Here is a 20450-nt window from a genome sequence, read left to right as displayed (position 1 = left end):
AAAGTGAATATCATACACTGAAGCTAATCATTATAACAAATCTTCAATTTATTTGAAGCAATTCCATTTCAAAAACTTAAGTTACAGCAGTCACAGGAAAAACAGGGAATAGTCAGAAACAATAAAAGAATGATCATGAGTACTGCTTTTTGATTTGTTTTTAACACTGTCATGGCTTTATTCAAAAACACAGTTGCACAAAAGTATTAACCTCAACGTTTACAGAGAGATTCTTAAAGAACTTAAAACACTATATACATACTGCAATACAAAGAGCATTAAAATAGGACCCCAAACTTCTACAAAATATAAAACCCCCCTTACTTATTTGCATGAAAATACCACCCACAAAGCTAAATAAGTTCTTAAAAGTTATCTGGAGGTTCACTATGTGTTGTTTTCAAACCAAAGAACTCTAATTTTGATTGCACAATAAGATGATTGATAAGAAAGTCAATATATAGATTTCATTTTAAAAATAAGTATTTTATAATCTGGACATAGTATGTAATGAGAATTCTTAGAGACTAAAGCAGGGCATATCAATTGTTAAAAATTAGGAGAAAAAAATGTCAATCTTTTGTACTTTCTGATCCCCCTACTAAATTTATTCCAAGTGTTTTATTTCAGTCAGTTGTGCAACTGTTTTAGTTTCTCCACAAATAACCTTTAAAACGCCAAGTCATACATTTTAAACTAAAAAAAACAATCAGCAGCAGTACTATACTCAGTAATTTAAATGTGTCCCAGTAGAAGAATAGCTTCAATTAGTTTACTGACACTAACTTTTAAAAACCTTACAAATATTCAAAACAAAGAAAAAATTTTAAGATAGTCAAGATGAACAAAGCAGTTACCTTGAACATGGAGCCTCCATGACAAAAACAGAGATGTACTGTGTACTCATTATATTTTATTTAGTAACCATGTAAGTAGGCACACACTCATACTTATCCCAAATATTCTTATATTTTAATGGACATTCACTTGAAAATAAGTCTTAATTTTAATATTTAATCCCAAATATTTTTCCAACTGCCTACAATATTCCAATTAAATGCTACATCTGGTAATACTTTAAAACTATAGGAACAACTAAAGGTTCTACTCAGAAAAATTATAAATACTGCGCAGGGTTGGTATCAAATAATTTGGAATGCCAACTTAAAAACTGACTTGAACATTGATGCTAATTCAAAACCCCTCCCCTGCTTCTTTACTTTCTTCCTCCTACTTATATGGTCTTACATATTGTCAGTCAAGAAAGATTTACAATAAGCAGAGCCTGCTGCCTGAAATTGTATCAATAACAATATTTGTATCGCAGAAAATTCTCAGTTTCTTCCACTCTGTTTAAAACCCAGAGAGATCTGAAAAGGTGGTTGAGGTATAAGACTAAAGGTTTTCTGGGTATCCAGAAGTTCCCAGCTTCCTTTTGGGATAGAGAGGGGAGTCAACAAGAAGGGAAGGTGATCATAAAGAAATTGATGAGAATATGCACACCTAAAACAAAACGAAATAAACAACCATTGGCATGTCATGATCTGCAGCCTAAAGAGAGGGCTCACCTGCGTGTCTCACTTAGTATAAGCAATTTTTCCTTCAAAAATAAAATCTTATCAATCACCACAAAATCCATGAATTATATTACTGTCTAGAACCTCCCCCAAATCCACAAACTATATAATTTGCTGAATAGAACCTTTATTATTCTGCTTCTACTTTCCAACTTAATTCATGTGACAAAAAAAACCACCCAAATATCTTTAGCTATTTTAAAAAAAAAAAAATCAATGCCTTCAAAATAAAGATCCCTGGATCATCTCTAAAAAAAAAAATAATAATAATAATCAACTTATTCAAGAGACTACTGTCATTTCATATTACAGATGACTGTAATTTCAGTTAATTTATAAATAACTTTAAAATCTTATGAATGAAATGCACCAAACTTCACCTGTGTAAAAGCAATCATGTTTTAATTACAGACTAAAAATTACTAATACAATGAACTTGAATTTGAATTAGAAAAATTAAGCTTCTAAATATAATTGCTAGAGAATGTCTTAAGGGGGAAGTGTCAATGAAATTTTTTCTCTACATACAATATGATCATTAACAGACTAGTAAATCTTAACTGGAATGATAAGGCAAAAATAGTAAAACCACACTTTTCTATAAAAAGTTACACATTATCTTCTGTAGGGATAGCTATCGTACATGAAAAAACAAAGATGTGATCACTCTATTGCACACCCAGGAATGCTGGGGAATCTGGTCTTAGAATGATCTAGTCATCTTCTTCCTCTCCATCATCTTCAGCATCTCGTTTCCTCTTCTCCCCCCGGAGACCTTCTTCTTCTAAAAGAAGAATGGAAGGAAAAGTGTAAAAAACTTTAATTTCAACAAATGAGTATTTGTTAAGTTACAAAGTTTTGACACTTAGTGAAAAGTTGACAAAATATATATGTATATATATGTATATGTATATATATTAAGTTTCCAGTCTTAAATTTCTTTTTATTTCAGTGTATAAACAGACTTAACAGACTAAAAAATGCACAAATAATGATAGCTTGCTATGCACCCTTGTGGCCAAGTCATGAAGTACAGATGAAGAAACTAGGCTTCATATTGAAGAAACTGTTAGTAAATTTTTTTTTTTTTTTGAGAGAGAATTTTTTAATATTTATTTTTCAGTTCTCGGCGGACACGACATCTTTGTTTGTATGTGGTGCTGAGGATCAAACTCGGGCCACACACATGCCAGGCGAATGCACTACCGCTTGAGCCACATCGCCAGCCCCTGTTAGTGAATTTTTAAAAAGACCTATAGGTAAAGAATACTAAAGAGCAAGTCGCGTCCCCCTACCCTGGATACCAGATCTTAAAGAATATTATATTGAGTTCAACTGTTCCTCTCCTTTCTTACAGGTAAGGCTTCCCTCTTCAAAATGAGAGACCTTAAAAAGGTAATAAATTGAGTTCAGGGTAGCTCCCCTATCTCTTCGTTTTTTATTTTAAAATACATGTTATGAGCTATCCCTTTAATGGAATTAAGGAATGCCTTGAGAAATTTATTCTTTAAAAAACTTTTGTAACTTCAAGGCACTCTATGATAAACAGCAAAATCAAAAGGATCAGTGACAATTTGTATTACAGACTCATTTATTAAAGTTCATGAAAAAATATTTTTAATTCTAGAATTTGTTTCTGGCTAATGTAACTCACCCTCTTCCTCCTCTTCTTCCCCTTCTTCTACATAATCATCATCATCTTCTTCATCCTTGAAATTCAAATATTCAGTTTGAGTATAAATAAACCATAACATATTTTTCACTATTGAGTATATCCCAACAAAGGCAAAGAAACTTTAGTTACCCTGTGTTTTGATAACCACAACTTCTTCCTTATTTATATCTTTTTTTAAAATCCAACTAAGTATCTAGTTCTTTATAAAAATAAGTTATGCTTTAGACACCACTGTTCAAAAGAACTTTCTGCAACAATGGAAATGTACCATATCTGTGTTGTGCAATACAATAACCACCAGCCACACATGACTACCGAGCACCTGAAATGTAACCAGTGCAAATGAGGAATTTAATTTTTAGTTTTAGTTAATTTTAATTAATTTAAATAGCCACATCTACCTACTAGCACAGGTAGGACAGCACAACTTTTGACTCTTTTTAAAATGAGACCTTTTATTTTACAGATCAAGTTAAGAATGATCTGAATCCTAGCCTCAACATAGAGGATATATAGCTATAATTTTCAAAAAAATATAAACTACTAATCACACTTATTCCTTGATGATTTAGAAAAGTCCAAGTCTAAAAGAGCTCTTTCTCTGAATTTTGTTTCAAATTAATTGATTCATGTTCTAGACCTTTTTAAAAATCATCTTTTAGATACTATCAATAAAAACTCAGCTTTTGAGGTCACCGTGATCGCGCACACCTATAATCCTAGTGACCTGGGTGGTGGAGGCAGGGAGACTGCAAGGTTTAGGCCAGCCTCAGCAATTTTTTTTTAGGCCCTAAGCAACTTAGTGAGAACCTGTCTCAAAATAAAAAATAAAGGGGCTAGGGTTGTGGCTCAGTGGTAGAGCACTCACCTAGCATACATGTATGAGGCACTGAGTTCAATCCTTAGCACCACGTAAAAATAAAATAAAGGTATATGTCCACCTACAACTAAAAAATATACATATTTTTTAAAAACTTAAAAATAAAATAATAAAAAATAAAATGTGGTTCAGGGCTTGACTGCCCCTGGGTTAAATCCCCAGTACCCAACCCCCCCGACCTGACCCCAAAAAACTCACTTTGCCAGAAATTTGTTCAGTAGAGACTACAGTCTTCTCATTAGTGGGAAGTGTTTCCTCACTTGTCGATGAGTAATAAAAGGACACCATGATTCCCAATCCTCCCAAAGCTCTCAACTTTTTTTGGGTGGGGTGGAGGGGTGGGGGGAGGGTATGGGATTAAACGTAGGGGTTCTTTATCACTGAGCTACATCCCCAGTCCTTTTTTATTTTTTGAGATACGATGTAACTGTTATTGAGGGTCTTACCTCACCTCCGTTTTTTAAAATAAATTTTAAAGTTGTCAACAGACCTTTTCTTTTATTTATATGTGGTGCTGAGTGCCTCGCACACGCTAAGCAAGCTCTCTACCAATGAGCCACAACCCCAGCCCTCATCTCCACTTTTTTAAAATTTTATTTTATTTTTTTTGTACCAGGGATTGAACTCAGGGGAACTTGAGCACTGAACCACATCCCCAGTCCTATTTTGTGTTTTATTTAGAGACAGGTTCTCACTGAGTTGCTTAGCACCCCATAGTTGATAAGGCTGGCTTTGAACTCGCGATCCTCCCTGCCTCAGCCTACTGAGCCTCTGGTTATAAGTATGCGCCACCACACCCAAGCATCCTCATCTCCATTTTTAATGATTTATATTACACACACATAAAGTCCTTCTTTACACATAGTAATTCCTTGCCTCTGAAGAACAGTGAAATAGGAAGAAATTTTTTTAAAAATCAAATAAAAAGTTAATTGAATGGGCTGAGGTTGTGGCTTAGTGGTAGAGCACTTGCCTTGCACATGTGAGGCACTAGGTTCGATCCTCAGGACCACATAAAAATAAATAAAATAAAAATTTTTTTAAAAAGTTAATTGAATATGCACTCTCTTTCCTTCTAATTTCTTTTTAAATCTCAATCGTCTCTAAAGCATTCCCTGGCACTTAGCTTCTAAAACCAAGACATCAGACCAGGCCTGGTTGCACATGCCTGTAACTCCAGTGACTCCTATGGTTGAGGCAGGAGGATTACAAGTTCAAGGCCAACCTCAGCAATTTAATGAGACCCTGTATCAAAATAAAAAATAAAAAGGGCTGGGGATATCGCTCAGTGGTAAAGTGCTTCTGGACTTAATCCCCAATAGCAAATAAAAATAAATAAAAACAATAAAAATAAAATAAAACAAGACTAAATTTTCAACATTCAGATTATCTCAGGAACAAAAACTCCTTCTGGTCCCTGCTACTCCTACAGTGACTTAAGGTTATATGTATTATCACAGAATTTTTTATTCTTTATGTGGCCATGTCATTTGGGGTTAGTATTTCACAATACTCAATGGAATGATAAAGCTAACATTTGCAGTTAGTTGAAAGTAATTTTTAAATGACTTAATACTACTTAGAATTAAGGAGGAATTATTGGCACAAAAAATAAAAGGTCAAATGTTAACGAACAAGACACTTATTTTATTAAATAAATAAAAATTTATGGGAAAAACATTTAAGCTGTATGTTGGTGTAAACCGAACAGACTGAAAATAAATATTCAAAATATTCTGTGAAGATTTAAAATATTTAAGGTTCTATTCTTCGTTATTATATAGTTCCTAACTCACTAGGGCCTGAACCAAATATACATCTTTATTTTCCACAGTAGTTTCATATTTAAAATGGTATCAGAAAAAAATAATCACTGACCAGATATTATCGACCTGCTTGATGTAAAAGTAATTAGGAGAACAAATAATATTTAGTCTAAATAAGAATTCTTCCTCCCCACACCACCACTGTGGGGATCAAACCCAGGGCCTCATGAATGCTAGGCAGGCACTTAAACACTGAGCTACATCCCCTAAAATAATGAAAAATTATTTAAAGTTATGAAAGAAACCTCAATTTAACATTAGGAAAAAGGAACTTCACTAAACTCCCAAGAGCCAAGATCATTCATTCTTTGTGCCACTCGAGGTAATAAATGCTGAGGTGCAAAGATGAAAAGTATTCCCCACCCTTTAAGAGCTCACAGCTGCACAGAAAGTACCCAAATACGTTTTTTAAAAAAACTATCTACAGACAATAGAAGCCTAATCAAGGTTTAAAGATAACAAAGGAAGGAATGATTTTCTAAGAAAAAATATAGAAAACTTCAAAATTAAGGTTAGCACCAGAGTTGAGTTTAAGGATAAAAGTTTACAAGGCATGACTGGGGTGGCTATCACACAAGCAAATATACATGTGAAATTTCACGGAGCTATTCATAAAATTAGTGCTTTTTACATGCTTCACTTATATTTATGTTTAATTAGCACAAACAAAAATGAAGTCCATCAGGGACCTGGGTAGGAAGTCATTTCAGATAAACTAAACAATTAATACACATACATAAAGGCAAGGGATAGTTTAGTGTGATAATTTAACTTGGTACTGAGGGAGATGAAATTAGGGAAGGAAACAGAAGCCAAACAGACAATGCAGGGTTTGTATCTTTGGGTGGCAATAGGAAAGATATTAAGAGTTTCCAGAAGGCTAGTGACAGGATCACATTTGCAAATGAGACGACCCAGGCAGCACTGCAGGGGATATTTCTAAGTAGTAATGCTATATTCAGAGTTATCAAGCAAGAAATAATTGGAGGGAAGAAATAATTGTAGGTACATTCTACAATGTACCTACAATGTGCCAGGGACTAGATACCTACATTATCTTGTCAAATCCTTAAAACAATCCTATGAGGTTGGTATAATCTCACTTTTATAAATGCAGAAACTAAGGCTAGAAACACCTATAAAATGTTTCTACCATACCATACCACTGAAAGCAGAGTGGATTTGAAAGATATCTGGGATTTATAATCAATAGGTGTTTATGCTTATCTAGATGTAGTATGGGATAGACCACAATGGGGAAAAAAAGCAGACAGATACATACACATTCACAAGTTAGGAAACAACTCTCAGATTTCTCCAACTCACTTTTTATAGTACTTAGCCCTATGCCTAAGTAATTAATTTTTAATTTTTTCACCTGAATTTATTTATTCACCTGAATTTCTTCTTTCATCAAGTAAGAAAGGCCCACTTCTTCTTCTCCCTCTCCCAATTCTGACCCTGCTTCATCTTCATCCTCCTCCTCATCATCATCTTCCTCCTCTTCCTCATATCCTTCAGGTGGACCAGCTTCATCTTCCTCTTCATCTCCATCATCTTCATCTCCATCTTTAAAAATATTTAAAAATATATATGTGGGGCTGGGGCTTAGTAGTAGAGCACTTCCCTAGTTCATGTGAGACACTGGGTTTGATTCTCAGCATCACACAAAAACAAATAAATAAAGGTATTGTGTCCATCTACAACTAAAAAACATTTTAAATATATATGTATATATTTTACACGTATACATTTATGTGTGTGTGTGTGTGTGTGTGTTGTTTTTAAGATGAGCAAATGTCTGGACAAATGTTTCCTTCTAGTAACGTTCATCCTTTTTACCCTTTCCCAATCACTTTAAACTCTTAAGCCAACCAGTGGAAAAGTATTTCATGGTGACTTTTTTCTTTTAAGATTACCATTTTTGGGGAGCACGGGGTGGGGACTGAACTCAGAGGCACTCAACCACTGAGCCACATCCCCAGCCCTTTTTTGTATTTAAGAGTACCATTTTAAAACATCAAATATTTATTGCTTGAGAATGGTTTCTAAATACTGGTATTTATTCAATGTGCACTGAAGTTGGTTTTACTTCGTGGACACTTCAAAACCTGCGTGTTCATCATTCATTCCAACATTTTATAACATTATTTATCCAAAACAAATTTACTTTGCTGGGCCAGTGGCACATGCCTGTAATCCCAGCTACTTCCAAGGCTGAGGCAGGAGGATTCCAAATTCAAAGCCAGCCTCAGCAACTTAGCAAGATCCTGAAGCAGCTTAGTGAGACCCTGACTCAAAATAAAAATTAAAAAGGTAGTAAAGTACCCCTGGGTTTGATCCCCAGTATAAAAAAGAAATTATTTTAATAGTGAAAACTTTGACCCAAAAATAAATATCATCCTATTACTAACAACGGCTATTCTGTCACCTCATCTTTTAGTCTTATATTCATCTAAAAATGTATATTCACAATCTAATTCTAGGATATTTTTCACCACTTCAAAAAGAAGAACCATACCTATTATCAGTCCCCATCCCCTAAATCTCACCCCAATAATCTACTTTCTATTTCTATTGGATGTGCCTATTCTGGGCCTTTGGTATATATGAAACCAAACAACATGGCCTTTTCTGTATGATGTCTTTCACTTAGCAAACTGTCTTCAAGATTCACTTTTACATGTATCAGTACTTCATTCACTTCCATGGTGAAATAATATTATATTGTATGGATATATCACATGCTTTTAACCTATTTATCAGTTGACAGATACCTGAGTTGTCTCTACTTTGGGGCTATTATAAATAATGCTATTATAAATGGATCCTTTTAAAAAAATACTATTTAAGAAGTTTTCACTATTACTGGATAGTAGTTACACAAGTTTATATGGATGTAAAATGTCACAGAGCTTCATATTACAGAAATCATTAAATTCCCTGAAGCTATTAGAAATCTGAAAGAAGAAATATAGGCTAGAGCTGTGGGATTTAAAATTTTCTTGTCTTACCAATAGCTTATGTGGGTTTTTTTCCCTCCACCTATACCTCCAGGTCCAATCTTATTTGCATGGCTAGAGTGGAGACTATAATTATGACACATTTATGAGTATTTAGAGTGATTACCCTCATCATCCTCCTCTTCGGAGTCAGGTGCTTCATTATCCTCCTGATCAAATCCATCTAAGTATGTGATTTGTTGCAGCAATTCAAAAATACTTTCTCTGTAATCTTCCAGATTTGTGATCTCACAGTTAAACAAGTCAAGACTTTTCAAATTTTTAAGATTTTGCTAGAAAAGTAAAGATGTTCAGTCAAGATTTAATATACCATATTATTTCTTCTTAATTCACAATCCAGAAAACATATATTTGAAATAGAGAGAATGACTTTTGGATTGTTAGAATTTTATAACTAAGAGTTATTTTATAAAACACAGCCAATTCTCTTAATTAGCCCCTGGCATATAAATTCCAAAACTTTGTTTGATCTACTATTGTTACCTCCAGGATCTTAACTGAGTGCCTTATTTCTAGTGGACACTCAACACACTTTTGATGACCAAACCTGTGCATAGGCAACAACAATAACATGATCAATTTAAAACCACATAGGCCAGGCATGATGGTGTACACTGTAATCCCAAGGACCAGAGACGCTGAGGCAAGAGGATCACAAGTTTGAGGCCAGCCTCACAACTTAATAAAACCCTCAGCAACTTAGTAAAACCTTGTCTCAAAATAAAAAAAGTAAATAAAAATACCTTTAAAAAGGGTTGGAGTATAACTAAGTGGTTAAGTGACACTGGGTTCAATTCCCAGTAACAAAAAAAAAAAAAAAATCACACAAAGTAGGCACAGTGGTACACACCTGTAATCCCAAAGACTTGGGAGACTGAAACATGTGGATCAACGGTAGGATCAAGGCCAGCCTCAGCAACTGAGCAAAGGCCTATGCAACTTAGTGAGAATCTGTCTCAAAATAAAAATATTTTTAAAATAAAGGGCTGAGGATATGCTTAGTGGTAAAGCACCCCTGGGTTCAATCCCCAGTACCCATAAAAAAAAAAAAAAAAAATACAGCTATATTTTCAACATTTTCAATGACCTCCCAATCTTTTTAAAAATCAGAGCAACAATTTTCAGAGTTTTACTAAATAGTCTTTTCCTTCCCACATACCAGAAAACTAGGGGACACTTAAAGTAACTCAAAAAATTATCAAGAAGGAATGAAAAGCAATAGAACTTAAAATAATGAAAATTTTGAAACCAGATAGTCAAATCTTGAAGCTGATGATGAAATAATAAATATAGCTTTTCACTGACTTAAAAATTCTTTTGGGTACTACCTTGTTTGTCTAAAAAGAACAAATTAAAAATTTCATCTGGGGCTGGGAGCAGTGGCACACACCTAGAATCCCAACAGCTTGGGAGGCTAAGGCAGGAAGATCTCAAGTTCAAAGCCAGCCTCAGCAACTCAGTGAGGCATAAGCAACTCAGCAAGACCCTATCTCTATATAAAATAAAAAATAAAAATAGGGCTAGCAATGGGCTCAGTGGTAAGCACCCCTGGGTTCAATCCCTGGTACAAAAAAAAAAAAAAAATTTCATCTGGGAACTTGGAGACTGAGAGAGAAGGATGGCAACTTCTTCAAGGCCAATCTCAGCAACTTAACAAGACCCTGGCTCAAAATATAAGAACTATGAAGGTGGCTCAGTGGTTAAGTGCCCCTAGGTTCAAAAGTATCAAAAAAATTATTATTTTTTTAATTTTAAATAAATAAATAAAAAGGGTTGGGGATATGGCTCAGTAGAGATGTGCCCCTGGGTTAAATCCCCAACATGGGGGGAAGGGGGGGGGTGAGAGAGAGAACAAATTCAGAAGTTTTGCATTAAACAAAAATAACTAAGGTAAAACACAAACTAATCTGAGAAAATTTAACAGCAACAACAAAAAAAGAAAGTCCAGTGATAAAACCTTTCCACTTACCAGAGCTTCTACTGTACTGAGATCTTTGATTTTGTTTCCACTCAGATTGAGGTAGGTAAGATTTGGACATTTTTCTGCCAGGACTTCCAAGCCTCCAGAAATTATATTGTCACTAAGTTCCAACTATATATTCAACATGGGGAGAAACAAGGAAAGATGAAGGCTTAGGATGGACCTAAGATTTTAAAAGCATACCAATTTAGGTAAGTTCTATCACCAGCAAAAAAAAAAAAAAAGTATACCAAAGGGGGGGGTGCATTTATCATCATTAATTTTCAAATTCCCATTTGTGCCTGTTAAATGACATATGAGAACGCTATATGATGAGCTCCTAATTCAGCTCTGGTTTAGGTTGTGTTACAATTGGATTTCATGATTCAAAGAAAAATATTTGGTAGATGTTAAATTCAAATTCATGCCAAGCATGGTGGTGAATACCTACAATCCCAGTGGCTGGGGCGACTGAAGCAGAGGGATTAGGAGTTCAAAGCCACCCTCAGCATCTGAGGGAGGCTCTAAGCAATTCAGTGAGACCCCATCTCTAGATAAAATATAAGAAAGATGTGGCTCAGTGGTTAAGCAAACCTGGGTTCAATCCCCAGTACCAAAAAAAAAAAAAAAAAAGAAGGAACTGGGCTTGCGGCTCAGTGGTAGAGTGCTTGTCTGACATGTATGAGGCACTGGGTTTGATCCTCTGCACCACATAAATTAAACTGAATAAAGGAATTGAATCCATTTACAACCAAACAGAATTTTATAAGAAAAAAAAAAAGAAAGAAAATCCAAATTTGTGTCATAAAGTAATCCCACTAACAAATTCAAATTTCTAAAAGCAGCTTTAGAGATGATTCAACAAACCATTTTTCCTATCTCTAGAAACAAAATTTTCTCACTAACAGGCAGAATAGTCATTTCATTTGGCAAAGGACTAGACATAATAACCCTTGGCACTGAAATCATTCTGCTTGTACATTAATCTTGACTTACCTTTCGAAGTTTGTTTAAACTGGGAAGTTGGGCCAATGAACTTAATTCCACATTAGCCATACTCAGAAACTCTAGTTCTTTAAAAGTATCATTCAGGCCTTCAATTTCCCCATTGACACACAGGCAATTATCAAGAACTAACTCTGTCACCTGTGAGAGGGAATACATTAATGATTAGTTTGTGATCTGTTTAGCAACAGACCTGGTTTGACACTGTGGAAATGTGAATATTAAAACACCAAATCCTAAACAGGGCATGGTAGCTGTTGCCTATAATCCCAGGTAAGTAGGAGGATCACTTAAGACCAGGAGTTCCAGGCCAGGGTAACACAGCATGACCACACTTAAAAAAAAAAAATTGCCTTACACAGATCCTTTCCACCCCCTGCCAGCTAATATAAAATCTAGTTATCACTACAAGCTATCTTCCAAATTAAATTTAAGAGTAACAAATTCAATGCCTGATTCAAACCACTGAGTCACTAAGGTATAGAAAACAAAACTTCATGCAGGCACCATGGTGCATCTGTAATCCCACCAGCTCAGGAGACTGAGGCAGGAGGACCATAAGTTCAAAGCCAGCCTCAGCAATTCAGTGAGATCCTGTATCAAAATAAAACATACAAAACAAGGTAGGCATGTGGCTCAGTGGTTAAGTGCCCCTAGGTTCAATCCCTGGTACTAAAAAAACAAAACTTTGAAAAAAGTTCCAACTGAAATGTTTCCGATCCTAATGAGGATCCTCACCATCTGGACATATACTTATGCAGGAAGGGAACACTTAGACTACTGGAAAAAGATTCACGTGAACAACCTACCTAAAAAGTAGGGAATGGAGGAAACCATTTTATCACTTTTAAACCACTTCATCTTTGGTTGATAAATGCCACAGGAACTTAAAAAACCTTGTTACCCCTCAAGAAGAAATGTCAGAAAGCTCCTTCTGGGTCAGCCCATCTTGCCAGTGTTATTTGAGGACAAACAATATCATCCAGAATGATACACCCTTGGAAAAATGTTATTTCTGTCACTGTGGTACATTTTTGTGGACATTTTCCCATTCTTGGGAGTGGGGGGCTGGATTCCCTATTAGGTCAGAATTGCAGAAACAAAAGTTACTGATGAGTGTGTAAATGGGTTTAACCTTAAGGGGGAACGAGGAGACCCTGCTTCTCTTACTCCCAATGCAAAACTATATTAAAGGGCTAAAAATCAGCAACTAAGCATGACACCTTTTCTATCTGAGTATGATTTTGACAGCATTATTTTAGTAAACCAGAGATGGCACCATGATCTCCTATTTGAAGATGAGGAGACCCAGGACCAATAAAGGAGAATGACTTGCCTTGGGTCACACAGTTGGTGTGCGGTAGAGCTATGCCTTCCAGTTTTAACTGAGTGGGGAGGACTACTACATTTGGTGTCAGAAAGCCAGTTCTTCCACGTAAGGAAATCACTGAATTGCCCTACGACTCCTCTGTTAGTCTGGATTCTAGAATAATACAATCCACCTTACAAGTATGTCGGAAAGAGAAAAGTAAATAAACGTTAAAAGTGCTTTGTAAACGGTCTACACAAATATACACAAACAGAGGGACCGTTATCACACCCGGCACAGGAAGGGAGCCTGCAGAAAGGTAACTGCAACCCCAGAACTGGAAGGAAATTACTCGGCTCACTAGGTAAAAGAACAGGAGAGAGGACAAGTCCCTTTTTCTGTCCCAAGACATATAAAATAATAATGAAGGCATTCTAAACATGTGCTTCCGAGACCGCTTTTTAGGTGTGGTTGTGTTTGTCCTGTTTCTTTTCTGAAGCCCCTAAGAATAAGTTCTAGAAAAGTTCACGTTCTCCGAGGGCTGACCCTGATGGTATGACTGTTTCCTCCTCCCGCCCGCGGCCAGCTTCAGGGACGCTGACCCGGGAAGAAGCGGGGCAGGGGCAAGACCCCGGGTCCCCACTGCACCGTCCCACGCGGAAGGCAGGCGGCACCGGGGCAATTCTCGGCCGGCGTGTGCGGGCGCGGCCCTAGGTCCCGCAGAGCCTGGGACTGCCATCCGTACCAAGGGTCATTTCTGGGACCGCAAACTAGCCGGCTGCTGCCGCCGTCCGCTGCGACCAGAGAAATGCGCGGGACCGACAGGAACCCCACGCCGGGCGGGGACTCCCCCAGGAAGACAAGGGTCGCTACCCCGGTGCCCGCGCTCCGCCGCCGGCGGGGAGGGCAGCGCGGGGCCCCGCGACGCCCCCGCCCGGCCCCGGGAAAGTTGGCCGCGTCCCCGCCTCGCGTGGCCCCTCCCCGCGCCGGCTCTTTAACTCGGGCGACCGCGGCGAGGGCGCCGCGCTAGCCTCGCCGAGCCTCCAGGGCGCAGGCTACGCAGACCCTCCGCCGAGGTCCAAGCCGTCAGCGGGAATCAAGTTCAGACCAGCTGGACACTTACACCGCGGCGGCAGAAGCGGGTCACGCTCGCGTCCCTCCCCACCGCCGGTCATCGCGACAGCTCCCCGTACCCACCCGCGGTCCGAAGTCGCCGCTGACCCAGATTCCGCCGGCGGCGGTCGGCGCGCGCCGCTTCCCGGGGGAGTGGGCGCCCCGGAGCGGGGGAGCGGACTCGGCCACCGACCTCCGCCAGGGCCGGCGCGACGCCCGACGCCCCGAGGCCTAGAGGCCGGGGCGCCCACCCCCCAAAAGCCCTAGTTGGCAGTACTGCAGAAAAGTTGGACCAAGTTCGCAGGCGGCCACCGCTGCGCAGGGGCCGAGCGGACCGGGGGGTCGCGCGCGCCGCCGGCCCCGGGAGGAACGCGCCCCGCGCGGCAGCCGAGGGCCCCGCGCGCTCTTCCCGCCCCCGCGAGGCCAGGACGCCCGACGCCAGGAGCGCAGAAAGGGGCTGAGCCCCCGCGCGCACACATACGCCCCTAGAAACTTAAGCCCTTCGCCATTTTAAGTAGAAAATCCTAATGATTTTAAACAAAATTAAACATTTCCACCAACCTGGACCCCCGGTGGAGACTGATCTGTTAGCTCTCCCCACCCACCCTCAGCACCCAGAAATCCAACCCCCAGGATACGGGGGCAGTGGGGAAGGGGTGGGGGCTGAGTCATCTCACCTCCTCCGGGGCTCGGTTCCTTAACTCCATGTTAATCCTCTTCTTCATCTCCATGTCCTCCTCCTGCTCTTCTGCTCCTACTCGCCTCCTTTCCCCTTTCCTGCTCTTCCCACTACCCCCCAACCCTGAAATTTTAAAAAGATTTGGAAATGAATGAAAAGAAACGCAAATTTAAACGCCCACTACCACCAGATAGATGTGGGGGAGAAAGAAAAGAATAGCAAATGGAGTCCAAGGAGTTGGGACTCTAACTCGGCTGCCCCCACCTCCTTGTCCACACACCCGCGCGCGCACACACACGCACGCACACACACACGCGCGCACACACACACACACGCACACACCAGCAGTTCCTTCCCCTTCAATGGCTGCTCAGAGACTGAGCCTCCATGACACGGCACCGCCAACCCCCTGGCCTACACTCCACCCACCTTCCGAACGTATTGGTTGGTTCTTTAGCGTCACCCTATTGCATTGGGCTAGCTAAATGTCCATCAGTCTTCAGGGAGGACCTGGACCAGAAACTCTGCGTCTATTGGCTACGACCAAGCGCGCAGTTAACTCCGATAGGTCCAGGGGGGTGTACGTCTCAGCGAAACGATTTTGAATCCCAGCAGCCCCCCTCCTTTTCTTTGTGTGGTTGGCGCGCTTTCCCTGGGCATTTGTGCGGTTTTGATGTCTGTTGGATTTGTTTTTCGCTTTTAGGGTCGGTTTTGTTATTGTTTTTGTTTTTGTGTTCTTCCGCCGGTTTCAGTATTAAAGGGAGGGAGCAGGCATGCCCAAGTTGCGAAACTGACGATCCAGCGGGCGGCACGCACTGATTCTTGGCGGTTTTGAAGCGCAGCCTCTGCTGCGGCCAAGGTGTAGGGCAACGCGCACATCACGTTAGAAGCCGGTCTCCGTGGCACCCCTGCTGGGGACGGGCTTCTCACTAAGAGGGGACCGAGGCCTTCCGCAGTGTGGAACCAGAGCTAGGATAAAGATATTTTAACTTCCACCATGGAAGAGTAAACAATATTGAGAGAAGTTGAGTGAAGCCTATAAGTTAGGATCCTTTAAATAAAAGTATCCTGGATGAATTGTTACTGAGGTGCTTGTTGCTGGTAATAAACGCTTAGACCTTGGAGGAAGAACAGCGCTAACCGAATGAAAATCAGACATTAATTTGCGTAGAATCAGCACAACAATTTCTCTCCTTTCTAATTTCCCTTTGGTACACCAGTTTCCATGGAAATCTGTAGATAAAGTGTGTTTTATAAGTCTACCTATTTGGGATATTAACAATAGGCTAAGAATGATTTTTGTGGGGGGGGGGGGGGGGGGGGGGGTCCCAGGGATTGAACTCAGGGGCACTCGACCACTGAGCCACATCCCAGCCCTACTTTGTATTATATTGAGAGACAGGGTCTCACTGAGTTGCTTAGTGCCTCACCCTTGCTGAGGCTGGCTTTGAAGTTGCAATCCTCCTGCCTCAGCCTCCAGAGCCACTGGGATTACAAGCATGCACCACCGTGCCCGACAATAAGAATGATTTTTTAAAATTTTTGTCTTTAGGGTCTAACTTTTCTTAATTCTGGCTTAAATTTTGTCTGCATTTCCTTACACCATTTTCAGGATAAATACCCAAAGAAATTCCAGATAATTTGGGGAAAGTGAGTGAAATTAGTCCCTCGACTTCCAGAATTGTTTGCACTTTCCAATTTCTCGGGTTAGAGATCTTTTACTTTCCAACACAGACTCCTCACCACTCCACCCATACTCTTGTCCCCATAGACACAAACAAATAGGCTTAGAATTAATAATTAAATAATAAAATGGCACCTCTGGGGCAGTATAAGAATTCGTTTGTTTTTAATATTTAATTATTTATTTATACCAGGAATTGAACCCAGGGACTTAACCACTGAGGCACATGCTCAGCCCTTTTTTAAAGACAGGGCTGGGGCTGGGGCTGGGGCTCAGTGGTAGAGCGCTCACCTAGAATACATGAGGCACTGGGTTCGATCCTCAGCACCACATAAAAATAAAAAATAAAGATATTGTGTCCACCTAAAAATAAAATATAAAAGTAAATTTAAAAAAAAAGGGTCTTGCTGAGTTGCTTAGGACTTCACTAAATTGCTGGGGCTAGCTTTGAGCTCAAGATTCCTCTGCCTCAGCCTCCCAAGCCCCTGGCATTACAGGTATGAACCACCACCAGCTAGTTTTGTTTATTTTAATGCAACCAATGCTAAAGGAAGCCAAGATGACATGAAAACTGAGCCAAAATGTACTGAGCGACAGTTCAAGGAAGAGTTAAAAACAAGGGAAGAAAACAGAATAGTTCAAAAGACACAGTTGGAGGCTGGGGCTATAGCTCAGTGGTAGAGCACTTGCCTAGCACACGTGAGGCCCTGGATTTGATCCTCAGCACCACTTAAAAATAAATAAATAGAATAAAGGTATTGTGGCAGGGGGCATCTTAAATCATGCCTGTAATCCTGGCTACTTGGGAGGCCAAGGCAGGAGGATTGCAAGTTCAATGCCAGCCTCAGCAATTTAGTGAGACCCTGTCTCAAAACAAAAAAAATATAAAGGACTGCAGATGTGACTCAGTGGTTACGTGCCCCTAAATTCAATCCTGGTACCAAAATAAATAAAAAGAAAGAGCAACATTTTAGTTCTAGCTTGGTAGTAAATCCTGAATTCTAATCCCACCTGAGACATGCAGAGTCTAGAATGAAATGCAGAGGAGCTCAAGGAGGAAGATCCTGATTTAGAAATCATTGGCATGCAGTGATATTTGAGGCCATGAGAAAAAATAAGATGTCCATAAGGTGTATTTAATAAGATTATCAGGCCCAGGAGAGTAAAACATGGTTGAGGAGGAAAAGAGAGAGAAGGGAGAAATTGTCCAGCAAACTACTCAAGGAAACTGAGGAGTAGGTCGGGAAGAAAGAAAAATTTTGTGGAAGCCAAAGGACAGATAGCAGATAATCATGGGGTTAAATAGCGTGGTCTTTGTCTTGGAGCACAGGAGACAGGATGGGAAGTACGGTACGCACATTCATTTCACCATGGAGTAGTTGCAGCAGAAAACACACCATGACAGCCCAGAGACCCACCAAAGTGAGCCTCCCCCCCCATACCCTTCGCCCCCACTTTCATGTCTTCTTTCATCTCTGTTACCGTGACATTTTGAAACTTACCTCTTTATATTTTCAACCAACAAGCTAGGTTAAGCCTGGGAGGGTGGTTTAATGGTGGAGCACTGGCCTAGCATGGGTGAGACCCTGGCTTTGATCCCTTGCATGGGGGGTCGGTGGTGATAAATAAGGTACAGGGGAAGGAGAGAGTCCCTGCGAAACCTGTCTTGAAAATCAGGATCTCGTTCTTGTTCCCCTGGTGTTGAAGATTAAACAGCCTAGAAACATTGAGGCACGACAAAAAGTAAATTTTATTTAAGAAACAGAACAGAGAGAGGAAGAAAGAGAGATTCCTCCAGAGAGGAGGGGGTCCAGAGTTGGTGCCTGAGGGAATGGGGGTGACTTTCCCCTTTTATAGATTTCAGGTTTCCTCCCATCCTGCCTACCTGACCAAAAGAGACCAAAAGAGCAGGAAGAGAACCATCCAAGGGTGATTTCTTGTGTTGGAAAATGTGATCCTTCCCCTCCCCCTGCACTTTTAGCAACTGGGTGAAGGAGGGTGCTATCCCTTTTCTTTGACAATCAGCTACCTATGTCTGCCCTGATCTCACCTGTATGGCTGATACACAGAAAGGAAGGTACCTGGAGAGGAGTTAGATGAAGAACATTACCAGGATATAAGATGGGTATACTGGTGTTAAAATGGGAAGTGAAATACAGCCAGGAGAAAAACCAAACTCATGAACTGGAACATGTCTTAAGACGAAGTTGTTAGGCAAGGTTAATTGGTAGACTGAAAAGTAAGATTAAGTCATGAGAAAGAAGATGAAAAAGACCTAGAATGAGTGAAAGGGTTCAGAAGATTCCTTTAGTTCACCAAAAAGAAACAGGCATCAGAAGTTGGCCATAGTGGGCTGGGGCTGTAGCTCAGTGGCAAAGCACTTGCCTCACATGCATGAGGCTCTGGATTTGATCCTCAGCACCACATAAAAATAAATAAAAATAAAGATATTGTGTCCATCTACAACTGAAAAAAATATTGAAAAAAGAAGAAGTAGTAGTATCAGTAGTAGTAGTAGTTTGGCATAGGGGTGCACACCTGTAATCACAGCGGTTTGGGAGGCTGAGCCAGAAAGATGTCAAGTACAAGGCCAGGCTCAGCAATTTAGCTAGGACCTAATCAGCTTAGCCAGATCCTTGTGAAGAAAGATGTGAGTGAAGGAAATAAACAGAGGAGAGGTGGCTCAATAGTAACACAAGTTTATCCAGGACAAACCTACAGAGGGCGGCCCAGTGGAGACTGAAACCTGTCTTCCTGCTTACAGCCTGGGGTAGATATAGGGGAATGAGGAAGGGGGGAATTAGGCCATTACTTAGGGATTGTCAGGGAAGGGTCCTTGTGGTGTCACCTTCATAAGGCCCTATGTGTTTTTAGGATTTCAGTCCCACATAACAATTTCCATTTTTTTTTTTTAAAGTTGTAGATGGACACAATACTTTATTTATTTTATTTTTATTTATTTATTTATTCATTTATTTATTTATTTTAAAGAAAGAGAGACAGAGAGAATTTTAGAATTTTTTTAATATTTATTTTTTAGTTTTCTGTGGACACAACATCTTTATTTTATTTTATTTTATTTTTATGTGGTGCTGAGGATCGAACCCAGCACCCCGCACATGCCAAGCAAGCGCGCTACTGCTTGAGCCACATCCCTAGCCCAACTTACTTATTTTTAATGTGGTGCTGCGGATAGAACCCAGTGTTTCACATATGCTAGGCAAGAGCTCTACCACTGAGCTACAACACGAGCCCAACAATTTCCTTTCTTATGATGATGGAGTGTTTTGGGGTTTCTTTGCATGATGATGGAGTATTGTCTAGGGTTTAGGTCTGGCTGAGTCAGAGTGGACCTGGTTTTAATATGGCCAGGTATGGTGGCGCACACCTGTAATCTCAGTGGTTTGGGAGGCTGAGGCAAGTTCAAAGCCAGCCTCAGCAAAAGCGAGGTGCTAAGCAACTTAGTGAGACCTTGTCTCTAAATAAAATACAAAGTAGGGCTAGGGATGTGGCTCAGTGATTGAGTGCCCCCATGTTCAATCCCTGCCCCCCCCCAAAAAAAATGATGGAGGATATGTTTCAAAATGGCGTTGCCTATATCAAATTCTATCTAACACCTTTCTCAAAATAAAAAGGGCTGGGGATATGACTCAGTGGTTAATCACCCCCTGGGTTCCATGTCTGGCACACACAGAAAAAAAGAAATACGCATCAGGATA

The 20450-nt window shown here is 40.0% G+C and overlaps 1 protein-coding gene across 3 annotated transcripts; it reads right to left on the bottom strand.

Moving 5' to 3' along the window:
* Positions 1-30: 30 nt before the first annotated feature.
* On the bottom strand, positions 31-15453 carry Anp32e (acidic nuclear phosphoprotein 32 family member E). Of its 3 annotated transcripts, XM_058571998.1 has the most exons (8): positions 15390-15407; positions 15046-15170; positions 11938-12087; positions 10951-11073; positions 9088-9253; positions 7355-7527; positions 3232-3286; positions 31-2361 (listed from the first exon to the last, which is right to left on the bottom strand). In XM_058571998.1, exons 2-8 carry the CDS (start codon positions 15097-15099, stop codon positions 2291-2293), a joined length of 792 nt encoding a protein of 263 aa, XP_058427981.1. In that variant the 5' UTR covers positions 15100-15170; positions 15390-15407; the 3' UTR covers positions 31-2290. The 3 variants fall into 3 exon arrangements, with proteins under 3 accessions (XP_058427981.1, XP_058427982.1, XP_046277695.1); XM_058571999.1 differs by lacking the exons at positions 15046-15170; positions 15390-15407 and adding an exon at positions 14453-14559; XM_046421739.2 differs by lacking the exons at positions 31-2361; positions 3232-3286; positions 9088-9253 and having other exon boundaries at positions 7372-7527; positions 15046-15453.
* Between the last annotated feature and the right edge of the window lie 4997 nt (positions 15454-20450).

This window comes from Marmota monax, unplaced genomic scaffold (assembly GCF_021218885.2).
Source record: "Marmota monax isolate L192 unplaced genomic scaffold, Marmota_monax_Labrador192_F-V1.1 WCK01_AAM20220418_F8-fsc00108, whole genome shotgun sequence".
Lineage (NCBI taxonomy): Eukaryota > Metazoa > Chordata > Mammalia > Rodentia > Sciuridae > Marmota > Marmota monax.
Note: the sequence above shows the minus strand (reverse complement) of the source record. Positions and strands in the feature narration are given on the sequence as shown.